The sequence below is a fragment of the Pristiophorus japonicus genome, chromosome 1, assembly GCF_044704955.1.
Source record: "Pristiophorus japonicus isolate sPriJap1 chromosome 1, sPriJap1.hap1, whole genome shotgun sequence".
NCBI classification, from domain to species: domain Eukaryota; kingdom Metazoa; phylum Chordata; class Chondrichthyes; family Pristiophoridae; genus Pristiophorus; species Pristiophorus japonicus.
The window spans coordinates 312,120,212-312,143,211 of record NC_091977.1 but is presented as its reverse complement, the minus strand read 5'-3'; the positions used below and the strand labels follow the sequence as shown (position 1 = coordinate 312,143,211).

Genomic DNA, 23,000 nt, shown 5'->3' with positions numbered 1-23,000 from the left:
AGATCTCGTGGTGGTCACTATTGCGCAGTAATCTTCTGCAACTTAGTTCCAGCGTTTCTTCATTTCTTTGGGTGGAACTTTTATGTGACCTTTGCTGGTGTCTAGTTCCTGCCATCTGTTCTCAATCATAGTAACTAGTGCCTCCACTTCTTCCTGTAAGAAATTATTGGTCCTTGCACTGCATTGCATCTTGTATTGCTCCAGCTGCGATTTTCCCAATGCTCTCACACAGCACTCCTTCTCGCACACACAAGTGGCTCTTTAAAAATGGCCGATTGCCAAATCTGAGCTGTACTGAGCATGCGCGTCCATTGGAACGACGTATAAAAATTTTTTTTCCACGTATGCGCAGAAGGTGCGGCTTTGTTTTTCGGCGCAGACAGCAGGCTCTACCCCCCAAGGTGACTGGACAATGCGCGGTGGAAAATTCGAATTATACATCGGGGAAACTTTGACAAAATAATTCCCACGCATTTCTGGCCTAGAAAAAAGGGCGTAACTCTGGCAATATGCCAGAAAACGGGCCTTGGGGAAAATTGAGCCCATAGACTGCTCTTCTTAAATGTGCATTACCACAGTTTATTAAAAAAAATGACCCTAGCACTCGTCATTTCATGATAATAAGTACTAGTTATATATAGGCCACAGTACACAATGCTAGTGCAATCATGGCATTTTTAACAGTTTTATGTGTATTGATATGTGTTCTCAAGTAAGAAGCAATGGTGAAATTGTTGCCAAATTAAGTAAATTAAGTAATTTGAGGGTTAAATCATGCCAGTTGAGCACAGCACCGTGCCATGCTCCTCCTGTGCTATGTGGGAAATCAGGGACATTTCCAGTGTCCCTGACTATTATGTGTGCGGGAAGTGTCTCCAGCTGCGGCTTCTGACAAACCGCATTGCAGAATCGGAGCTGCGGGTGGATTCACTCTGGAGCATCTGCGATGCTGAGGATGACATGGATAGCATATTTAGAGAGTTGGTTACACAGCAGGCAAAGGGTACAAAGGCAGATAGGGAATGGGTGACCATCAGGCAGAGCAGTAGTAGCAAGGTAGTGCAGGAGTCCCCTGCGGTCATCTCCCTCCAAAACAGAAATACCACTTTGGATACTGTTGGAGGAGATGGCTCATCAGGGGAAGGCAGCAGCAGCCATGGGTGGCTCTGCTGTGCAGGAGGGCAAGAAAAAGAGTGGGAGAGTTATAGTGGTAGGGGACTCTATTGTAAGGGGAATAGATAGGCGTTTCTGCGACCGCAAACAAGATGTTGCCTCCCTGGTGCAAGGGCCATGGATGTCTCGGAGTGGCTGCAGGGCATTTTGGAGGGGGAGGGCGAACAGCCAGTTGTCGTGGTGCATATAGGTACCAACGATATAGGTAAAAAGTGGGATGAGGTCCTACAAGTTGAAATTAGGGAGCTAGGAATTAAATTAAAAAGTAGGACCTCAAAAGTAGTAATCTCAGGATTGCTACCAGTGCCATGTGCTAGTCAGAGTAGAAATAGCAGGATAGCTAAAATGAATGCATGGTTTGAGGAATGGTGCAAGAGGGAGGGATTCAAATTCCTAGTACACTGGAACTGGTGCTGGGGGGACCAGTACAAACCGGACGGTCTGCACCTGGGTAGGACTGGAACCAATGTCCTAGGGAGAGTGTTTGCTAGTGCTGTTGGGGAGGATTTAAACTAATATGGCAGGGGGATGGGAATCTATGCAGGGAGACAAACAGAAATAAAATGAGGTCAGAAGCAAAAGGTTGAAAGGAGAAAAGTATAAGTGGGGGGCAGAGAAATCAAAGATAAAGATCAAAAAGGGCCACGTTACAGCATAATTCTAAAAAAAACAGTTAAAAAAACAAGCCTGAAGGCTCTGTGTCTCAATGCGAGGAGCATTCGTAATAAGGTGGATGAATTAACTGCGTAGATAGCGGTAAATGGATATGTAATTGGGATCACGGAGACATGGCTCCAGGGTGATCAAGGCTGGGAACTCAACATCCAAGGGTATTCAATATTCAGGAAAGATAGACAGAAAGGAAAAGGAGGTGGGGTAGCGTTGCTGGATAAAGAGAAGATTAACACAATATTAAGGAAGGACATTAGCTTGGATGAGGTGGAATCTGTATGGGTAGAGCTGCGGAACACCAAAGGGCAGAAAATGCTAGTGGGAGTTGTGAACAGACCACCAAACAGTCATAGTGAGGTTGGGGATGGCATCAAACAGGAAATTAGGGATGCGTACAATGAAGATACAGCAGTTATCATGGGTGAGTTTCATCTACATATAGACTGGGCTAACCAAACTGGTAGCCATACGGTGGAGGAGGATTTCCTGGCGTGTATAAGGGATGGTTTTCTAGACCAATATGTCGAGGAACCAATTAGAGAGCTGGCCATCCTAGACTGGGTGTTGTGTAATAAGAGAGGATTCATTAGCAATCTTGTTGTGCGAGGCCCCTTGGTGAAGAGTGACCATTATATGATAGAATTCTTCATTAAGATGAAGAATAACACAGTTAATAAAGAGACTAGAATCCTGAATGTAAAGAAAAGAAACTTCAACGGTATGAGATGTGAATTGGCTGGAATAGACTGGCGAATGATAGTTAAAGGTTTGACGGTGGATAGGCAATGGCAGACATTTAAAGATCACATGGATAAACTTCAACAATTGTACATCCCTGCCTGGCGTAAAAATAAAACAGGGAAGGTGGCTCAACCGTGGCTTACAAGGGAAATTAGGGACAGTGTTAAATCCAAGGAAGAGGCATATAAATTGGCCAAAAAAAGCAGCAAATCTGAGGACTGGGAGAAATTTAGAATTCAGCAGAGGAGGAGTGGGAAAATAGAATATGAGAGTAAGCTTGCAGTGAACATAAACACTGACTGCAAAAGCTTCTACAGATATGTGAAGAGAAAAAGATTAGTGAAGACAAATGTAGGTCCCTTACAATCAGAATCAGGTGAAGTCATAATGGGGAACAAAGAAACGGCAGACCAATTGAACAAATACTTTGGTTCTGTCTTCACTAAGGAAGACACAAATAACCTTCTGGAAATACTAGGGGAACGAGGGTCTAGCGAGAAGGAGGAAATGAAGGAAATCCTTATTAGTCGGGAAATTGTGTTCGATAATTGATGGGATTGAAGGCCGATAAATCCCCAGGGCCTGATAGTCTGCATCCCAGAGTACGTAAGGAAGTGGCCCTAGAAATAGTGGATGCATTGATGGTCATTTTCCAACATTCTATAGACTCTGGATCAGTTCCTATGGACTGGAGGGTAGCTAATGTAACCCCACTTTTTAAGAAAGGAGGGAGAGAGAAAACAGGGAATTATAGACCGATCAGCCTGACATCGGTAGTTGGGAAAATGTTGGAATCAATTATTAAAGATGTAATAGCAGCACATTTGGAAAGCATTGACAGGATCGGTCCAAGTCAGCATGGATTTATGAAAGGGAAATCATGCTTGACAAATCTCCTAGAATTTGTTGAGGATGTAACTAGCAGAGTGGACAAGGGGGACCAGTGGATATGGTGTATTTGGAGTTTCAAAAAGTTTTTGACAAGGTCCCACATAAGAGATTAGTGTGCAAAATTAAAGCACATGGTATTGGGGGTAATGTACTGACGTGGATAGAGAATTGGTTGGCAGACGGGAAGCAGAGAGTAGGAATAAACGGATCCTTTTCAAAATGGCAGCAGTGACTAGTGGGATACCGCAGGGCTCAGTGCTGTAACCCCAGCTATTTACAATATACATCAATGATTTCGACGAAGGAATTGAATGTAATATCTCCAAGTTTGCAGATGACACTAAGCTGGGTGGCAGTGTGAGCTGTGAGGAGGATGCTAAGAGGCTGCAGGGTGATTTGGACAGGTTAGGTGAGTGGGCAAATACATGGCAGATGCGGTATAATGTGAATAAATGTGAGGTTATCCACTTTTGTGGTAAAAACAGGAGGGCTGATTATTATCTGAATGATGACAAATTGGTAAAGGGGGAGGTGCAACAAGACCTGGGTGTCATGGTGCATCATTCCTTGAAGGTTTGCATACAGGTGCAGCAGGCTGTGAAGAAGGCAAATGGCATGTTGGCCTTCATAACAAGAGAATTTGAGTATAGGAGCAGCAAAGTCTTACTACAGTTGTACAGGGCCTTGGTAAGACCACACTTTGAATATTGTGTACAGTTTTCGTCTCCTAATCTGAGGAAGGACATTCTTGCTATTGAGCGAGTGCAGCGAAGGTTCACCAGACTGGTTCCCGGGATGACAGGACTGACATATGAAGAACGACTGGATCGACTAGGCTTGTATTCAATGGAATTTAGAAGAATGAGAGGGGATTTCATAGAAACATATAAAATTCTGCTGGGATTGGACAGGTTAGATGCAGGAAGGATGTTCCCGATGTTGGGGAAGTTCAGACCAGGGGTCACAGTCTAAGGATAAGGGGTAAGCCATTTAGGACCGAGATGAGGAGAAACTTCTTCACTCAGAGAGTTGTGGGCATGTGGAATTCTTTACCACAGAAAGTTGTTGGGGCCAGTTCATTAGATATATTCAAAAGGGAGTTGGATGTGGCCCTCACGGCTAAAGGAATCAAGGGGTATGAAGAGAAAACAGGAATGGGGTACTGAAATGCATGATCAGCCACGATCATATTGAATGCTGGTGCAGGCTCGAAGGGCTGAATGGGCTACTCCTGCACCTATTTTCTATGTTTTTATGTTTCTATATGAGAAAAAGTCAAACTTTTTGGTTTCCATATTTACTTTAGGATATACTTGCTTTGAACGCAGTTCAGAGAATGTTCACTAGGTTGATTCCGGGGATGAGGGGGTTGACTTATGAGGAAAGGTTGAGTAGGTTGTGCCTCTACTCATTGGAATTCAGAAAAATGAGAGGTGATCTTATCGAAACGTATAAGATTATGAGGGGGCTTGACAAGGTGGATGCAGAGAGGATGTTTCCACTGGCAGGGGAGACTAGAACTAGAGGGCATGATCTTAGAATAAGGAGCCGACCATTTAAAAGAGTGATGAGGCGAAATTTCTTCTCTCAGAATGTTGTAAATCTGTGGAATTTGCTGCCTCAGAGAACTGTGGAAGCTGGGACTTTGAATAAACTTAAGACAGAAATATACAGTTTCTTAAACGATAAGGGGATAAGGGGTTATGGGGAGCGGGCGGGAAAGTGGAGCTGAGTCCATGATCAGATCAGCTATGATCTTATTGAATGGCAGAGCAGGCTCGAGGGGCCATATGGCCTACTCCTGTTCCTATTTCTTATGTTCTTATGTTGTTTAATGAATACTTTGTATCTGTTTTTACAGTGGAGGAAAATAATTTAAGTAAAACAATAGTAAAGGAGAAAGTAATGGGACTTAAGGTAGACTAATCTCCAGGACCTGACAGTTTCCACTCAATGGTATTAAAAGAAATAGGTGAGAATATTTCAGATGTGTTAATCATAATTTTCCAAAGCTTTCCGGATTCAGAAATTGTGCCTTTGGATTTGAAAATTGTGAATGTCACTCCATTATTTAAGAAGGGACGAAGCGAGAAACCAGGTAATCACAGAGCAGTCAACTTAACATCATTTGTGGGGAAGGGACTGGAATCTATCATCAGAGACAGAGTAACTGATCAGCTGATCAAGAGACAGCATAGTATTATGAACGGGAGGTCATGTCTGACTAAACGAGTTGAATTTTCTGAAAAGATCACGAGCATGATAGACAGTGGAGTGTCTGAATGTTGTCCAGATAGACTTCGAGAAGACATTTGATAAGGTTCCGCACCAGGGATTATTATCAAAAATGAAAGTGCACGGAATTGAAGGTGACATGGTTTGGTAATTGGTTGTGAGGTAGGAGACAGAGGGTAGGGATAAAGGGTTAATTGTTTGATTGGCAGGATGTGACAAGTATTGTTCCTCAGGGATCTGTACTGGGGCCTCAACTTTTCACCATGTAAATTAATGACTTGGGTGAAGGAATAAAGTTATATTTCCATGTTTGCAGATAATACGAAGAGAGGAGGACACCATAAGTTGTGTGGATGGGAGCAGGAAGTAACAAAGGGACATATGACAGACTAAGTTAGTTGGTAAAACTATGGCAGATGCAATTCGATGTGGGGATGTGTGAAGTCATCCACTTTGCTTCTGAGGAAGACAAATAGGAATATTTTTGTAATGGTAAGAGACTCGGGTAGAAATTGGTATGTGTTGCGGCCACTTTTCGAGCGTAAAATGGTTGCAAAGTATACCAGTTTAGCCATGGGACAGCCTGTGCCCAGTCTGAGCAGGTGTTGGTACCACTGTCAAGCCCGTGGGGCCCATTTTTTAGGCATCCTGGGCGGACAACTAAAACAAACATTCAGGCCTAGAAATTCAGGTTGTTTGCGCCTCCGGTTAAACTCCCGCAGAATTTAGCAGAAGTTAACGGCGGTGGTAGCCCGTAACGCCCCATTCTGCTGCGCCGGCAATGACAATGTCATCACCGTGTGCAGCGTTCAGTTTTCGTGCCGGAAGAAATATTGGGGAGTGCCCCCTGAAGCTGCGCCAGGCGATGCCAGCAACACCGGAACATGAACCGGGCTGCAGGCCGCTCGTAAGGCGCTAGTTAAAGGGGAAGTGGCGGCCATGCTGAAGTCAAGCCTGAGGCTCCACAGAAAGTAGTAGGCCTATGTGGGGTAAACTTCTTGGTGCAATTTCTAAACTTGATTGACTAATTTTAGGGATAAATTTAGTGATTTTTTTCTCCCAAAATGTTGTGATTATTTATGCTTATTATTTCTGCCACAAATATTATTTTTAGTTGAATGTACCGACCTGAATGAGTAAAGAAAATGTTACTGATAGCAATTTAATTAGTTTTGTTTTCGTTGCTGGTTCTGGATTGCTTGATTTAAAAAAAAGAGTAATTTGATTAGATGACTTTGCAGTGCTTGCTAATTGATGGTTGGTAGCTTTTCCCATGAATTGTCAATGGAAGTGTTTTTTATTTGGGTCAATGGGATATTCGAGCCAATCAGCATGTTAATGTACTAGACAGTTATCTGAGCTAGTCATAATATTGCCTGATTTTTATGTGTGTTATTGATGTGTAACACTATATAGATGCGATAAATGCAAGCCTTTTAAGTACACAGTTAGATATGCACAGTTGCCGAGATAGATAAAACGGCCTTAGTTACACTGATTTTGATGATTGTTGTGTCTTTAGATGGGACCAAGCTACCATTGCTTTACAAGCTATAGAAGTAACCACTTAACATGAAGCTGTTTATTAAATAGATTGTAGTGAGCTACCAGTGACTATTACTCTGTAAGGATAATTTTCCAGCTTTGTGCTGTCGGCCAGGTGTCCTGGCTCACAGGCAGCACGTGTTGGAAATTCAAGCATATGTTCTGCACAAATTTTCGAATGATTAAATGAAATGGGCAGGAAATTATACCCAAATTTCAGAGGTGGTTAACTGGTCGGCCAGGCTTCCACCAACAGCACAAGGTTGGAAAATGAAAGAAGGAAAGAAAGACTTGCATTTATATGGTGCCTTTCATGACCTCAGGTCGTCCCAAAGTGCTTTACAGCCAATGAAGTACTTTTTGAAAGGTAGTCACTGTTGCAATGTGGGAAACACGGCAGCCAATTTGCGCACAGCGAGCTCCCACAAACAGCAACATGATAATGACCAGATAATCTGTTTTAGTGATGTTAACTTTTAGGGATAAAATTGGCCAGGACTTAACTCCAGGAGTTAATTGGCTTAACTCCCCTGCTCTTTTTCGAAATAGTGCCATGTGATCTTTTACTTCAACCTGAGAGAGCAGATAGGGCCTCGGTTTAACATCTCATCAGAAAGACGGCACCTCCAACAGTGCAGCACTCCCTCAGTACTGCACTGGAGTGTCAGCCTAGATTTTTGTGCTCAAGTCTCTGGAATGGGACATGAACCTACAACTCTCTTACTCACTGACTGGAGTGCTACCTACTGAGTCACAGCTGACACAAAATTACCTCATATATGCTTCCATGAAGTATACAACAACAACTTGTATTTACATAACACCTTTAGTGTAGTGAAACGTCCCAAGGTGCTTCACAGGAATATTAGAAGACAAGAAATTTGACACCGAGCCAAATAAGGAGAAATTAGGGCAGGTGACCTTGGGCAGCTTGGCCAAGAGGTAGATTTTAAGGAACATCTTAAAGGAAGAAAGAGAGGTGGAGAGGTTTAGGGAGGGAATTCCAGAGCTTAGAGCCTGGGCAACAGAAGGCACAGCCACCAATGGTTGAGCAATTGTAATCAGGGATGCTCAAGAGTGCAGAAATAGAGGAGCGCAGACATCTCGGGGGGTTGTGGGGCTGAAGAAGATTACAGAAATTGGCTTCTTCATGGTGTGGTACCAAGTGGAACTGTGTTGGATGGTTAGCTTGGATATTGAAACATTACATACTAAGGTAAAATGTATGCATTAAGGATTGTTTGTTTTAAGTGATGTTGCCTGTGTCAGGTACTGATTGGATTAGCTCTTGTTTAAAGTTTGATTTGTCCAACGGCTATATTACAACACATACTGACTTCAAGTTCCTGGCTCTAATTTGTGGAATTGATCTCTATTGAGAGTCTGGAAGATTAATAATTTGCAATCTCATAGGAGAAGAATGAGCTCTTGCAATATTATGTTACATTACTCAAAAATATAACTAAAGAAAATAGTAGGATACCCTTTACTAGGGTTAATTAAAATGCGACAATCATTATTGGATTATTTTGTAATTATTGTATTCCTGATTGGTTACAAGGGAAATCTAAAATTACTGCTGCTGTACAGCTGCATCACAGAACCTAAAGTTTGGTTAAACTCAGGACCTTTCCCAGATTAAAGCTCATGCAGACCAGACTAGCAGTCATTTATATTAATGCGTAGGTCCACTTAGGGATCATTACACTGCCTCTGAGGTTCAGAGGTCTATGCTAACTTGAGTAAGATCCCATTAAGATATCAACAAGGAGCCTATGATGTGTGTGGTCACTTGACATCAATATTACTTACATCCTCATCTATTTCAGTGAGGTTACAAAGTCGCTTCTGGCTGTTGGCTTTTATTCTCAAAGGACAGTTTTTCGTCTTGCAGCAGAACACTTTTGTAGATCTTAAATGTAATACATTTAAAAGTAGAAGCCTTTGGGTAATTTCTTGGCCGATTATTTGAAGCAGATTATTTGGGTGGGAGCTAAACTGCATTTGTGTCCAAAATGCCTTTTTCTTTTGTTGCAAAAGATTGAAATCAGGTCCCCATTTCACAGTAATACCAGGCACACTGTCTCATCTCTGGGATTTGATCAGATGTCATATGGCTATAATCTGAAGAAACGGTTTTAAATTTCAGAGAATTCCATCTTCAAAACAGTCAAAATAAAATGTGACTTAAAAAAAAAGTTCACTGATATCCTGAGTATCAGGATGTGATGCAGGTCCAACAGTCAGGAGAAATTCAAATAAAGAACTTTATTGACATCTATAGTCTGCTCTATTTTGACAATGGTTGCTTTTCAGTATGGAATGTGAAGTATGTTTTTTTTGCAGGCAGCATTGGTTTAGCAACAAGCGTCACCTTTGATTAATAGTAAAGCAGTTTGTCTCTTAATTTTTTAATATATAATATTTATACCTTTAGTATCCCCATTCTGTTGCTTTATTACATCCAAACTGTCCTTCTTCAATTCAGAGGTTGATTATTATGGAATACCAATATGACCAATTTCTACCTTGTTCTTAATCAGTCAGTAGGATGTGTGCTTTCCGGAGGAGGTATTCATTCATAGAATGATAGATCATTACAGCACATAAGGAGGCCATTCAGCCCATCAAGCCTGTGCAGGCTCTTTGAAAGAGCTATCCAATTAGTCCCACTCTCCTACTTTTTCCCTGTAGGCATGCAATTTTTCCTTTTTAAATATATAATCATTCGCTAATAACTTGGTAGATAACACCATCAAAGTAAATAGTTTCCACAGGTTTCCACACAGGTACATCTACATGGGGCTTGCGATAATAGATGTAAACTGCTAGCCAAAAACTCAATAATGATAACAATATTAAGCAAAGTGGTTATGAGTCACTTTCTCATATTCTCAGAGATTCTCAGTTACCATCTGATGCTTAATCCATTGGCTTGCATTAGAATTGGTATTGCTATACTTTAATTTTAATGTCAAATTTTGTTTGATAATGCTCCTGTGAAGTGCTGTGGGACTGTTTACTATGTTAAAGGCACTATATAAATATATATTGTTGTTGTTTTTACAGGAGAGCAGCAATCTACTATTTAGAGCTGAACAACTTTGCTTAATATCATTATCATATATTGAGTTTGCGCTAGCAGTTAACATCTATTATCACAAGCCCCATGTAGATATACCTGTATGGTAACACAGGACCATGTGAACCATTTACTTTGATGTTGTCATCTACCAAGTTTCTAATGCATGCTAAGGTGGACCATCCTATTAAAGTAAGGTCTAAACCACACAAACCCACTACCATACCACGGGAGTTGATTTCCCCTATTACTTGTGTGTAATGAACTTGTAAACTCATTTATAAAGAATGGGTTTACGATTTGTTACGCAGAGTGCACAGTGGAAATCAACTCATTTGAAATGCCCACCAAGCCCAATTCTTACAGTCCTTGTCTCCCTACATCCAGTTGTAGCAGCCGGTGCTGTGCTAAATTATTGTCAACAATAAAGAGATGCTGATGATTTCTATCTCTACATTATCTTGATTGCTCTGTTTTTTTTTAGCACAATTCTCCCGATATCCACGTAAATAATGCGGAATTTTAAGCACAATTTGCATTCAGCGCAATTTGAGTTTCCGCAATCTTTGCACTAGATTTTAAAACATCGAGCTAGAAGCAAGCCCCGCCCACTAAACTGGCCATACCACCGTAATGTATTTTCTTCATGGGTTCTTTGCTTAAGAATTCATAGCAATACATTGCTATTAAGAACTAGTTGGTTTATTAACAAAGGTTTAACAATCACACAATACATTACCAGTTCATCCACTAGGCTCACAATTGCATACCTCATCGTGAATGACCTAGACCCAACTGACTGGGGTTTTATTGAGTCTTGTGAACATCACGTGGCTGGCTAAGCTCTACAACTATTTTGTTGTAATCTGTTAAAACATAAATCGTTAACTCAAATTTGCCCTGATTAAAAAGGGGGGAGGGGCACTAAAGCAGAAATTTTCAAACAAGTGCCACCTTGCTTTTTTTTAGGGCACCAACACACAAATTATACAGGTTCTCACTGGCTAAAAGGTGGGAGGTGGGGGGGCTGGGCAGACTAAAACCAACACAATAAACAAATTAAATTTTGGACATTAAATCAAATCAAAATTTGGTTGCCGGGGGTGATGATGCACTCCAGTTCCTCTGGCGCCCACCTCTCGCAACAGCTCTACAAACCTGTGAGCATGCATTATACTACCAGGGTGAATTAATCATCATGGCAAGTTTCCGCTAATTGCGCTCGTTTGCAGGCCTTCGAAGAGGCTCCAAAAATTAAGCATGAACTTTTGAGCAGAAGGACACTAATGGGTATGTTTTGAAAGGTTATGAATTATTTTTTTTTAAATTACTAAGGTACTGACTACTGTACCCCAATCTAACTAGAAAATAGTTTTGTATATTTATTAAAAGTTATTTTCAGTAATTTAAAATGGGATTACTCACAGATGGTGGATTAACTCTGTGGTGGATAAATTGGCCTCCTTTGTGCCCTTGTTAGTGCCTAGGAAGGGAAGGAGCCTGTGAATCCAGCAACACTGCACGGAACATTGTGCAGCGCTCTGCCACGACCGACACTCTTGCTCCCTTTAGTCCTCCAAGGGAAGTGGTAGCACTTGATTTAGTGCTCCATTTCCCTCTTGGAGCGCCCAGCGATATGTTTGTGTTCCCACAAAATGTATCGCCCCAAAGGGGATGCTACGCAATTTCTAACCCTATGATTAAAAATGCTTATTTTTTGTGATAAACCCATTTTCAGCTGTATTAATCAAACTTCACCACTCTTAAATACATCAAGAAATATTTTTGAATGCAATATATATATTTTTAATTACATTTTAAAATACAGCTTGATTGGGCTGGTTCATAGCAGATTTTGCGTTCGGTGATATGCAAATGAGTTTGAGCAAAAATTTGGGAAAAGCAACACTTTTCAGAACGGGTACAATTTTGGGCACAATTTGTGCCGGAATCGCTGATTTAGCCCAAAGCAGAAACTCTACCCCAGTATGTTTAATTATGGCATTAAATATTAACATTAGTATTATGGCAAAAGCAGTAACAAACTAACTGACTGCCAGTTTTAAAGTTCTCTTAAGTATAGGGGAATTATTAATGTGTTTTGTTGAATATACTTGAAAGTAAGATGTGACTTATTGTGGGTTTTAATTTGCTGCAATTACATTGTCCATCTGGTGAATTTGAAAGTTACAACGTTTTTGTGAAATGCTTGTAAGTAGTATTGCCTTCTTCTGAGCGATTGTACAATGCACTTACAGCAATCTTTCTCCACACAGTTCTTTTTAACATTGCCCACTATAAAATGCAAATATATGCAACAAGGTACTGAATCAGATTATTTTTTCATTCACCTCGCTGTCCCAAAGGAAGCAACTGGATTGATTTATATCCTGCAGTTAAATGTGATCCTTGTGTAAAATGAAAATTTATTTTCATGTTTAAACAACTTTGAAAGTTTTCAGAGCCAACTTCAAGCTTGTTTCTCTGATATATGTGGTATGTAGATGTAACCTACTGGAACGGTAAAACTTTATAACTAAATACAGCTACTCTAATTATAAATTGAATTTGACAGGCATGTTATGTTGTAACCTGGTCCATTTTAAAATGATGTTGGCTGACAACCCCATACTGCTTTCAGAGCACAGGAACATGTGGAAAAAATTGTTCTTTTACATTTCGCAGCTTGTCACTTCCTCTCCAGGGCAACCTTTGACCTCCCAAAGAGATCCTATCACCCACAAGGGAAGTATTCTCACTGGTGTAAAGGAAGCAGAGAAAGGTTTTCATGTTGGTGAGGAAGGGGAGCAAAGCAAACACAAAGAAAAAACGAAAGGAAAAAAGGAAAAGATCTTAAAGTGCTTCCATCAGGTTGGACATCTGATTTTATTTTGTTGCCGTACATATCACTACATTCCTTTGGACTCCAAAGGGCATAAAAATGAAATGTAATTAAATTAGCACTGTTTCCCCTTTTTCTTATTCTATTAGAAACCAACAACAAGGAATGGTTTTCATATGGATGGGGAAGAAAAAGTGAATTTGAACCTTAAAGGTATTGGCGAATGAATTGTTTGCCATAGATGTGTTGACAGAGTAATTCTTGTATGCAATATTCTAAACTTGTCAACTTCATTTTTTATCTATTAGGGATGAAACAAAATATAGTTAAAACCACTTTTAAGTAATAAACAATGAAAATTCAAAACAGTTTTCTGTCTGCACATGTTGTAGCCATTCAAGGTAACTGAATAATATCATCCCTGCTAAGGAAATATTTTGTTTGGCCAGATGTTTACAGCTGAAGTGAGAATCCCCTTCTGCAAAACATATTGCACAATTTGCTATTGCTGCAGCATTCAAAACTACAGTAAATTGATTATTATAAGAGCATGCATCAATTTGTAAATTATAAAGTCTTCCATCGCAATTAAAATGACGCAAGAAATCGTGTGACAGAAAATTCTCACTAATCATCACTGTGAATTCCTGGCAAATGAGTATTCCTGATGTGTGAATCCAATTTTGTGGCAAACGACTTATTCAGCTAACAGGATTTAATTTTTTGCCTCACCACATTGATCTTTACAACACAGTAATGTTCTGAAATACTTCACTATTTCACACTAAGGAGATTCAAGGGGATTGTGGCTTAATACCTCTTACAATTATTTTTTTCCCCATAACAATTGGCTACTCAAAGATTTGATTGATTCAATAGGAATTGTAAATCGTGTCAGAAGTCTTGCGTTAATGCCATTAGTTCTCGCATAAAAATAACACCGATGGTAACATTTAGCGAGGTTACTTTGATAATATAGATAGTGATTCTTGCAGTCTGGAATGTCACTCTATCCTAACACTTTCAGTATGCTGCAACACAAGTCTCTGGTCCCGATATTGGTGGCCTTACCGCCCACTGCCGCCTGCTGCCGTCAACTGTCACGAGTTTTGCTGCCGTTTTCCTTTCGCTCCCAGTTTCCACTTGGGCTGGAGCAGGTGGGAGGGGAGCACCGCCGGAAACCATCCGCTGATGTTCTCTGGCGGCCAAGTCGCGGAAGTGGCCTCCCGCCCGCCAGATTGGTGCGGGCAAGAGTCGGCAGGAGTCGGCGGCAGCAGGGGGAAGGACTGCTGCGTGGAGGCTGGTCTTACCCCAATGGTAGGTATGAAGAAAAGATTAGTGAACATCTTTAAAACACTTCTTTACAGCGACTTACCTTGATGGGGTCCCAGTGTTTTTTTTTGGTAATGTTTTTTATTTTTCAGAGTTCCCCCCTCCCTGGGCCCGACTCCATCCTCGGCGGCACTTGGGCGGCAAGCTCATTTGCCGCCAAGATTGAGAGCTCCCACCCACTGCCGCCCAGATTGATGGCGTAAGCCATTATTTTGCCACCGGGCGGTACTGCTACCTCTTTTAGAGGAATCTTTCAGGCAAAGTACTGCCCGGTCTCTCGGTGGCCATCGGCGGTCCTTTGGGTGGCAAATGGGCGGGCCTTGCAGCTCATGAAAACCGGGGCCTCTGTTTCCTACACATTTGAAAGGAGAATGGAGTTTTCTTTTCGAAATGCACTTATAGCTGCTTATAATAACTGCTTTCCAATGACAAGACTCCAACATGCCTATACGGTCATGAATAAAATGAAATTCTAGTTTCTCCACACACAGCTACAGCTGTGCTTACTGTTTTTATTCAGCTAAGAGGGCCATTGTAGGACTTTGGAGGGCTGAGTAGTGCTGAGTAGAGAGAGAACAAATCATGACTGGACTTCAGTCTATTCTAGAATCCTAAAGAGCCACCAAAGATCCAGTCTACTTTTTTTCATCAGGCCTTTTCTTTTTTTCCCCATTTTCCCATTTCTAGATTTGGCCCTTGACATGTACTTTATCCCTGCCGAGCAGACAGACAGGTGATTCACTCCAAGTTCTCTGCTCATGTTGCTCTGTCATGCAGCCTGTGCTAATGCTTCTAATTCTGCCCTTTCTCTGTGGGAAAGCATTTGGTTTGTGCACATCACTTCCCCCGGAAAACACACTGCACCTGTTGAGATCAGAAAGTCACCGTATGGGGAAATCGCAGGTTTGAACCTGCATTATACCATTCCATGACTTGGTGTGTTCGACCGCCATGCCATTGGGGTCCTCTTAATAATAATGTACATGATAAGACAGATTGTTTTTTATGAGCAATAAATATATTTGGAGGACAGAAACAGTATGGTTTCATTTAATAATTATTTTTGAAAGAGTTGACCATGTATTTATTATAATACTATGAACCATTGCATTCATAATGAATACTGTTTAGTACTATTATCTGTATGCTATCAATTATTTCAGAATTGGAACAAATGTTTTCTTCCATTGCAATCTTTGCTGTATTCATGCCTTGCAGGACTGTTTTTGCAGATTGCATGTCTCTATCCAACCTGTGTTCAGATAAATGATTAAGAATTACAAAATTAAAAAACACATTTTTATAAGTGAGTTGTTCGGGTTGATAAGTTAAAGATCTCTGGTACTTTACAACAGAAATTGTAGCTTGAGTTTAAAACAATGTCGTGCAGCAACTACCCACACAAGAGCTTTCTGTTTCCTCTTAAATCAAATGAGAAACAGATCCTTGTTATTTGCAACATGCTGATTGTGTGATGACATTGCAGGGATGTCCGAAGAATGTTTCAGACAGTGTGAATTTAAACAAACCTTATTAATAAAATCATATGCAACTGAATGATGACTAAATGGAAGCCAGGTAGCATTAACATCTCATCGACATAATTTCTACATTATTACACACACAGTTGTAAACGTTTATTGTACTCCTCTATTTTGATCTGATGAGGATCTGAATCCCTTTATTTCTTCTGTTATTTTTTTCGTTTGTCCTCACTCTTCCCTGACCATGCATCAGATGCAGAGAGATGTGTGGCCTGCTCTCAAACTTCTGCCAATGCTACTGAAAACTGCTAATGATGTTCCAATTTCCACTTCGCACTTTCCCACAGCAACACAGCACAGACCGGGAACTGAAGTGATCTTGAGGAAGCGCATTTTATTCCATTGGTGAGGAAAATTGTGCCAACATACTCATGAGATATCAGGTCTTCTTCACTCATGAAATAAACTGGCAGTTGGACATCCTCTGTTTATAATTTTAACCTCTTGCAGTTTGCTGAAAAGTCCCAAAGAACGTAAAAACGTTCTTACAGCAAAGGTATTTTCCATTGTAAGATTGTGCGCTGCTAAAAATATTCCCATTAATAGTCCACCATTAGAAATATTCAACTAACAAAACTGAAATATTCAGCTAACAAAACATAAACAGTTGCTGATGGCAGAATTGTTATTCCAGTTTGAACTCATTTATCAGACAAGACCGATACTCTATCTGAAACATGGACTGTAGTTATTAAGCTTGTTTTTCCCATTTTCTCCCTCCTGTCCTGAAGACACTGACTCACGCTGGGCTATGATGGTTGTGGTCAGTCCTGCTCTACCTGGCCCAAATGACCATTCTTCACGTGTGAGCCTGGGCAGTGAGCATCAGCAGGCCAAGTACCCATCCACACACATTCTTTCCAGCAGCTACCACAGAATAGGGATCATAAGTGGGAACCTTAGCTAATTCTCTTCCCTTAGCTCAGATCTCAGCTCGTTTCAGCCAACCCGGCAAAGGCAATAGATCAATCCTTGGATGTACAGCTCATAAATACATGGTGCAGTATATTTACTCTTTGAGATGTGGGAGAGCTTTTGATTTTTTTTTAGCAGCCGACAATTACATAGAATTACATAGGATATACAGCACAAAAACAGGCCATTCGGCCCAACTAGTCTGTACTGGTGTTTATGCTCCACACGAGTCTCCTCCCATTCCATCTGTCTCATCTCAGCCTTTTAGCTTATCTTTCTATACCCTTTCCTCTAATGTACTCGTCTAGTTTCCTTTTGAAAGGATCTAAGCTATTTGTCTCAACCACTTCCTGTGGTAGCGAGTTCCACATTCTAACCACTCTAAGTGAAGACATTTCACCTTATTAGTAACTATCTTATATTTATGGCCCCTAGTTTTCTCTCCATATCTATACTGTCCAACCCATTCATAATTTTTAAGACCTCTATCAGGTCACCTCTCAGTCTTCTCTTTTCTTGAGCAAAGAGCCCCATCTTGTTCAATCTAGCACCTCGCTGAGTATTAGATTTCATAGGGTTCTGAGGAAGGGTCGTGGACTTGATACGTTAACCCTACCTTCCCCTCTCCATAAATGCGCCCAGACCTGTTTAAGCATTTTTGGCATTTTCTGTTTTTATTTCCGAATTCCAGCACCCATAGTATTTTTGTTTTATGTTAGATTCCATTTATCGTGCTTGTATTTTATTTATTTTTTGGCTGTTTGCTAATTGAAGACTTTGCATCACGGAAGGAACTGCGCAGCAAAGTCGCTCCATCACGCAAAGTTAAGGTCTTTGGCAAGTAGGAAAACACCACAGATAACTAAGTTTAAACTTATGGTTTGTGAATACTGTGTGTGAAATGTGATATTCATTTACCATTACACAAAGTATGTGGATGTTAACCTAAGTGCTTTAGGTGTCTTGCTGATTGTTCGGCTTTATTCCGAGTAGCTGATTATAGTAGATATATTTGAATCCCGAAGCGAAAGAAAAATTATATCGGTTTAGAATTTTCCATATTTATTATATTGCTGTGACTGGCTGCAAAAGAAATTTCTTGTATTGCAATTTTTGCATGCATCAAGCAAAGGTTTACTTAATTAGAACCTCCAGGCAATGAAGAATTCTTTTTTACATTCTGTGGGTCTTAATATGCTAAATAATGCAAAGCTTCAACTCTTCAAGCATGAGACACACATCTGGTGGCTTAACATTTAAATTACAGAAAAAACACTTTGGTAGTAATTTTCTAGCAAGAGAAGAATGGAAGTTGTATTACAACTAAATTTAATTTCTTTTTAGATTTTTCATCTCGTCTAATTGCGAGTGTTTGACTGATTTTCCTTATATGTTTTATTCAGATCTTGGTGCAAATTATATTGAACTTCAATTTGAGGAGCTCCTCACTGTTGTTGCAGTAGAGAAATTATTGTTATTGCGTTTTATTTAGCAAATTATTACAAGATATTTGGAGAGTAGGAGTTGAAATGAATTCAGCCAGCCACTGTTGCAGCATTGGGCAATATTATTGAATCTTGAGCAGAGGGAAGACGAAATGGAATCGAACTGCCTTGGAAAGAAATTGGACTGACTTTGTGTATGTGTTTTTTTAAATACTTGAGAAAAAATAGAAATTTGTGAAAGAAATATAAAAATACTCAACTGTATAGAATTCAGTTTGTAGTCTCCTATACTTTAACGCATATTCGGTGCACAAAAATAATGTGGGTTCAAACTTTTTAACTTAAAAAGCATGTGGCAACAAGAGGGCTGGATGTTTTTTGTGTGTACTATATGGTATTAATAATCGCAAGCTGAACTACAAATACCTGCGCAAATGACAAAGCAGCAACACTTGTTATTTCTGTAGCAGTGCAGATCTATGATTTTACCACTGTAATCACTGTCTGAGCAAAGCCAATGCAATTGGAGCAAAACTTAGCACAAAAGCATTAATTGCTTGTTAGTATATATCGCTTTAAAATGTTTTAAATGGGATGTGACATCCTCCAGTTTAAGTTTTATTACTGTAACGTTCTAGACTGGTGGGAACGCTTTCATTTGAAAAACTGTAACATGAGACCAAAGCACGGTCGCTCTGAACATTCATTACAGCACTAGTCCTATCAAACCATAATACTATTAACTATTCATCTCAGCTTGTAGGTCAAGAGATACATTTAGAAACACTGTAAGTGAATAACTAATTATTGTTTGATTCATTGGTTTGGAGTATATCCTTCCCCTGATCAATAAACAACAGTAGAAAATAATGGGGAAAGATTCCCTCTGTGAGTAACAAAATCACAAACCCATTTATAAAGAATTAATTTTGATGTTAACATTACGCACTGAGCAGATTTGCCCTTAATAAGAGAAAATTGTCTCTCAGGGTCTAAAATAAAATATGGTGAGATTTTTTCACTTAGTTCCTTTGTATTTGTTTGATTAACACACTATGTTACGTCTCTAGGCACTACATTTCCTCCACAGCTTTCGAAACACAAATATTTCACGGTAGCAAATGCTGTAAAATAGCATTAAAGGAATCTGTGTACTGGCTCATTTTTTAAATTATTTACAATAGTCTCAGAAATAAACTCAATGAAAATGTGATAACATTTCATTGATACAGTGCTCTTGATGTAATGATTCTAAGTCTTGACTTTTACTTAGAGGATTTTGCAACTATTGAGCATATTACAGAACTATGGGGGCGCGGCGCGGGGGGATTTCCTCTGGCTGCTATTTCTAGAGAAATCATCAATATTTTCAAAAAATAATTTGTGTGTATGATTCTGTTAGAATACCAAACAGAGGAAATCTTCACAGCTGCATGCACAGTGTCGCTACACACAAAGACCAGAAGAATTCTTCACTGCGTGTAGTGCCTCTTTCAGCAATAGTGGCTGACAGTCTCATAACGTTAGAAAATAAGGAATAAGAAAATTACCACTCAGTCCATTCAATTCACTCTGATAGCAACTTTATTAATCTTTGCTTTCCTCTCGTGCTGTCATAGCTTCTGTTCTCACCATTTCATCCCTTTTTAAGCACCTGAAGCCACTTTGCTTTGCCCATTACATTCTGGTCTTTTTCACCCTCTAATCCTTTCTGAGACCAATACAGGTACTTGTCGCGATGTTTTATAAATGTGTTATTGCACTAATTGTGTAGATGGCACTTTACTCACATTTTTGACAAGCACCCAGAAGAGAAAAGGCCATTGAGAAAACTTGCCAGAGATATTTCTTCAGTACCGTGTCCTTTCATTTTGCTCCCTGAATCTATTCTAAAAGGGCCTCGTCATAACAATTCGATTGGTTGCAATGGAAAATTTGTCATGAGCAGAGTAATATGTTTTTGCTTCTTTATTTTATATTGCAGCTCCGGATTCCTGTGGAAGTGACACTGACTGTGAGGAGAAATTTGATGAACTGATCACAGCGAATGGTGAGAGTGTAATGTACTTCAAGGTGAGAGTGCTGTCCTGAATAATTGACTCTGTACCACTACACATGCCTGCAATTGCTTGCTAAGATTTGTCAAAATATGTATCACACGCAAAGCTTTTTGCTGTCTTCAAAGCTGAATTTGACAAGCTAAAACGAGTGACATTTTGTGAAATCAGCAATGCCTTTATTGTTGTGAACACACCTTCGCCTAAGCTGTAAGAAGACTTAGATGAAATTAATCAAAGTCGGTAGTTAACCTGCCAACCTTTTGAAGTGGTAATCATATTTTTTTCTTACTGTTTTGGCGCTACGTTTCCTCAAAATATTTTTCTGTAAAGGGTGAGATTTTGGCAAATGGTAAGTCACCACTGTGTTAAAGGAGACAGACCATTCAATGTTAAAAACAAACGATCTACCTCCTGAGGGTGTCTTTTAAACAAACCATTTTCATTTTCCCCCCCATTTTCTATAAAGTTTCTCCACTTCCCCTCTCTTTAGGCTGTTGCTCATTCCTGGGGTACAGTACACTCGGTGCCTGATGCACTTAAGTAACACGCGTCCATTCTTCATATTTGATAGACAATGGATTTTGTCAGGCTTGCCAATCATGGGCCTGAATTTGAGGTCAGAGGCTCCCCGCGGGCGAATGCCTCTGAACCGTGAGAAAAGTACGAACCTACCTGATGGCCCCGGAGGTTCGGACACTTGTGTAAAAGCCCACGTATCCCAGGGGCGCATGCAGTTTGCAAGCACCCCTGGGATCATGTGGTCCAGCCCAACCAATTAGATAGGGCGATTCCCATTATGCTTATGGGGATTCCATTTATGTATAGAATTCCCATAAGCATGAATAGGCGTCCCCTAAAAAACACAATTACACATCAGTTAAATAAAAATAAATCATTACATGTTCAAAATTAATTAAAATACAATTAAATTAAACATTTAAAACAAAAATGTAATTTTAAAAAAAATAAATTCCAACGATTTAAAGGAGCTAAAAATAAATTAAACTAGTTTTAAAGGTTTTTTTATGTTTAAATAATTGAAAAAAACTAATTCAATATTAATTTAAACTTTTACGCTGGTAAAGGAAGGCCTTTCGTCTGATTTTACCAGACATAAGAGTTTCTCGGGCATTCGCTGGGCAGCAGTTGGGCGAATAGCTGAAACGTGACAGATTGCAACTTCCGGGTTTTCGTGCATGCGCATCGTACGTGGAAACCCGGAACTTGCGGGACAATTACGGCAGTGTACGCAGTCATAGACCCCGGAAAATCTAGGCCAAAGCTATTTCAGCTAAGCTCGATCCTATTTTTCATTAGGCCTTGATTTTAATTCCCTGATCTGACTGGCAGGTCAGTCAGCATCCATTGAGAGAAAAGCATCGGTTGTTCATACGGTCAGTGAAGGGCAAAATACATAATATGGTAACACCATGGGCTCAAATTTCCCCATTGATTTGCGCCGTTTTTTTGGCTTGCGACACTTTTTTTGACATCAGTTAAAAAATTTAAGTTTCCCCAGGAAATGTGCGCCAGCATAACTCAGTTAGTTACGATTTTTTGGGGTTCATTTTTTTTGCGTTATAAGGGGTGTAACCTGATGTCTGCGCCAGTTTTTGTCAATTGTGGAAAATATTACTTACATTAACTACTTAACCAAGGTCCCGCCACTTCTTTTTGCACTGGCCTCCAGACTTCGGGGTGGTCACCATTGCACAGTAATCTTCTGCAAGTTGGTTCCAGTGTTTCTTCATTTCTTTGGGTGGAACTTTTATATGACATCTGCTGGTGTCCAGTTCCTGCCATCTGCCCTCAATCACAGTAAGCAGTGCCTCCACTTCATCTTGTAAGAAATTCTTGGTCCTTGCGCTGCGTTGCACCTTGTATTGCAGTTCTGATTTTCCCAATGAGAATTAAAGTTCTCATGCAAAACTGGCTCTTTAAAAATGGCTGATTGCAGACCGGGAGCTGTACTGCGTATGCGCGCCCATAGGTCTCACATTAAAAACATCGTTTATTCCCCGCGCATGCGCAGTAGGGGAAGCATCATTTTTTTGGTGCAGACAGTAGGCTCCAACCCCCCTCCCCCTCCCCCAACCCCGAGGCTACAGGACAGGCTGCGTGGCGCCAATTTTGAAAAATAGAGTGGGGAAACTTGGCACATTTATTTTTGGAGTAGTTCTGGCCTAGAAAAATGAACGTAACTCTGGCAATACGCCAAAAAACAGCTTTGGGCAAAATTGAGCCCAATGTTTTGGGCAGGGTTAGACCATTGATTCATCTGTTCCATCCTTTACTTCTGTCTACATACCTACTTACCTCTCTATCTATCTATCTATCTATCTATCTATCTATCTATCTATCTATCTATCTGTCTATCTGTCTATCTATCTATCTATCTATCTATCTATGTATAAGGTATTAAAAATCTTATATCTGCATGCACTTTCTGTTAATGTTTTCCATTATAAATTCCTATATCTACATTTATGATGGAAACTGCCTATATAAACTTGTCATCCTATG

At 40.1% G+C, this 23,000-nt stretch overlaps 1 protein-coding gene across 1 annotated transcript in view; it reads left to right on the top strand.

Annotated features, from left to right (window-relative positions):
* ofcc1 (orofacial cleft 1 candidate 1) overlaps positions 1–23,000 on the top strand; it is a 322,692-nt gene that overhangs the window by 88,530 nt on the left and 211,162 nt on the right. The window contains exons 5-9 of the mRNA XM_070880295.1: positions 13,025–13,210; positions 13,331–13,394; positions 20,402–20,490; positions 20,584–20,684; positions 21,049–21,190. Coding sequence (XP_070736396.1) covers positions 13,025–13,210; positions 13,331–13,394; positions 20,402–20,490; positions 20,584–20,684; positions 21,049–21,190 — 582 coding nt within the window. The remainder of the gene's footprint in view (positions 1–13,024; positions 13,211–13,330; positions 13,395–20,401; positions 20,491–20,583; positions 20,685–21,048; positions 21,191–23,000) is intronic.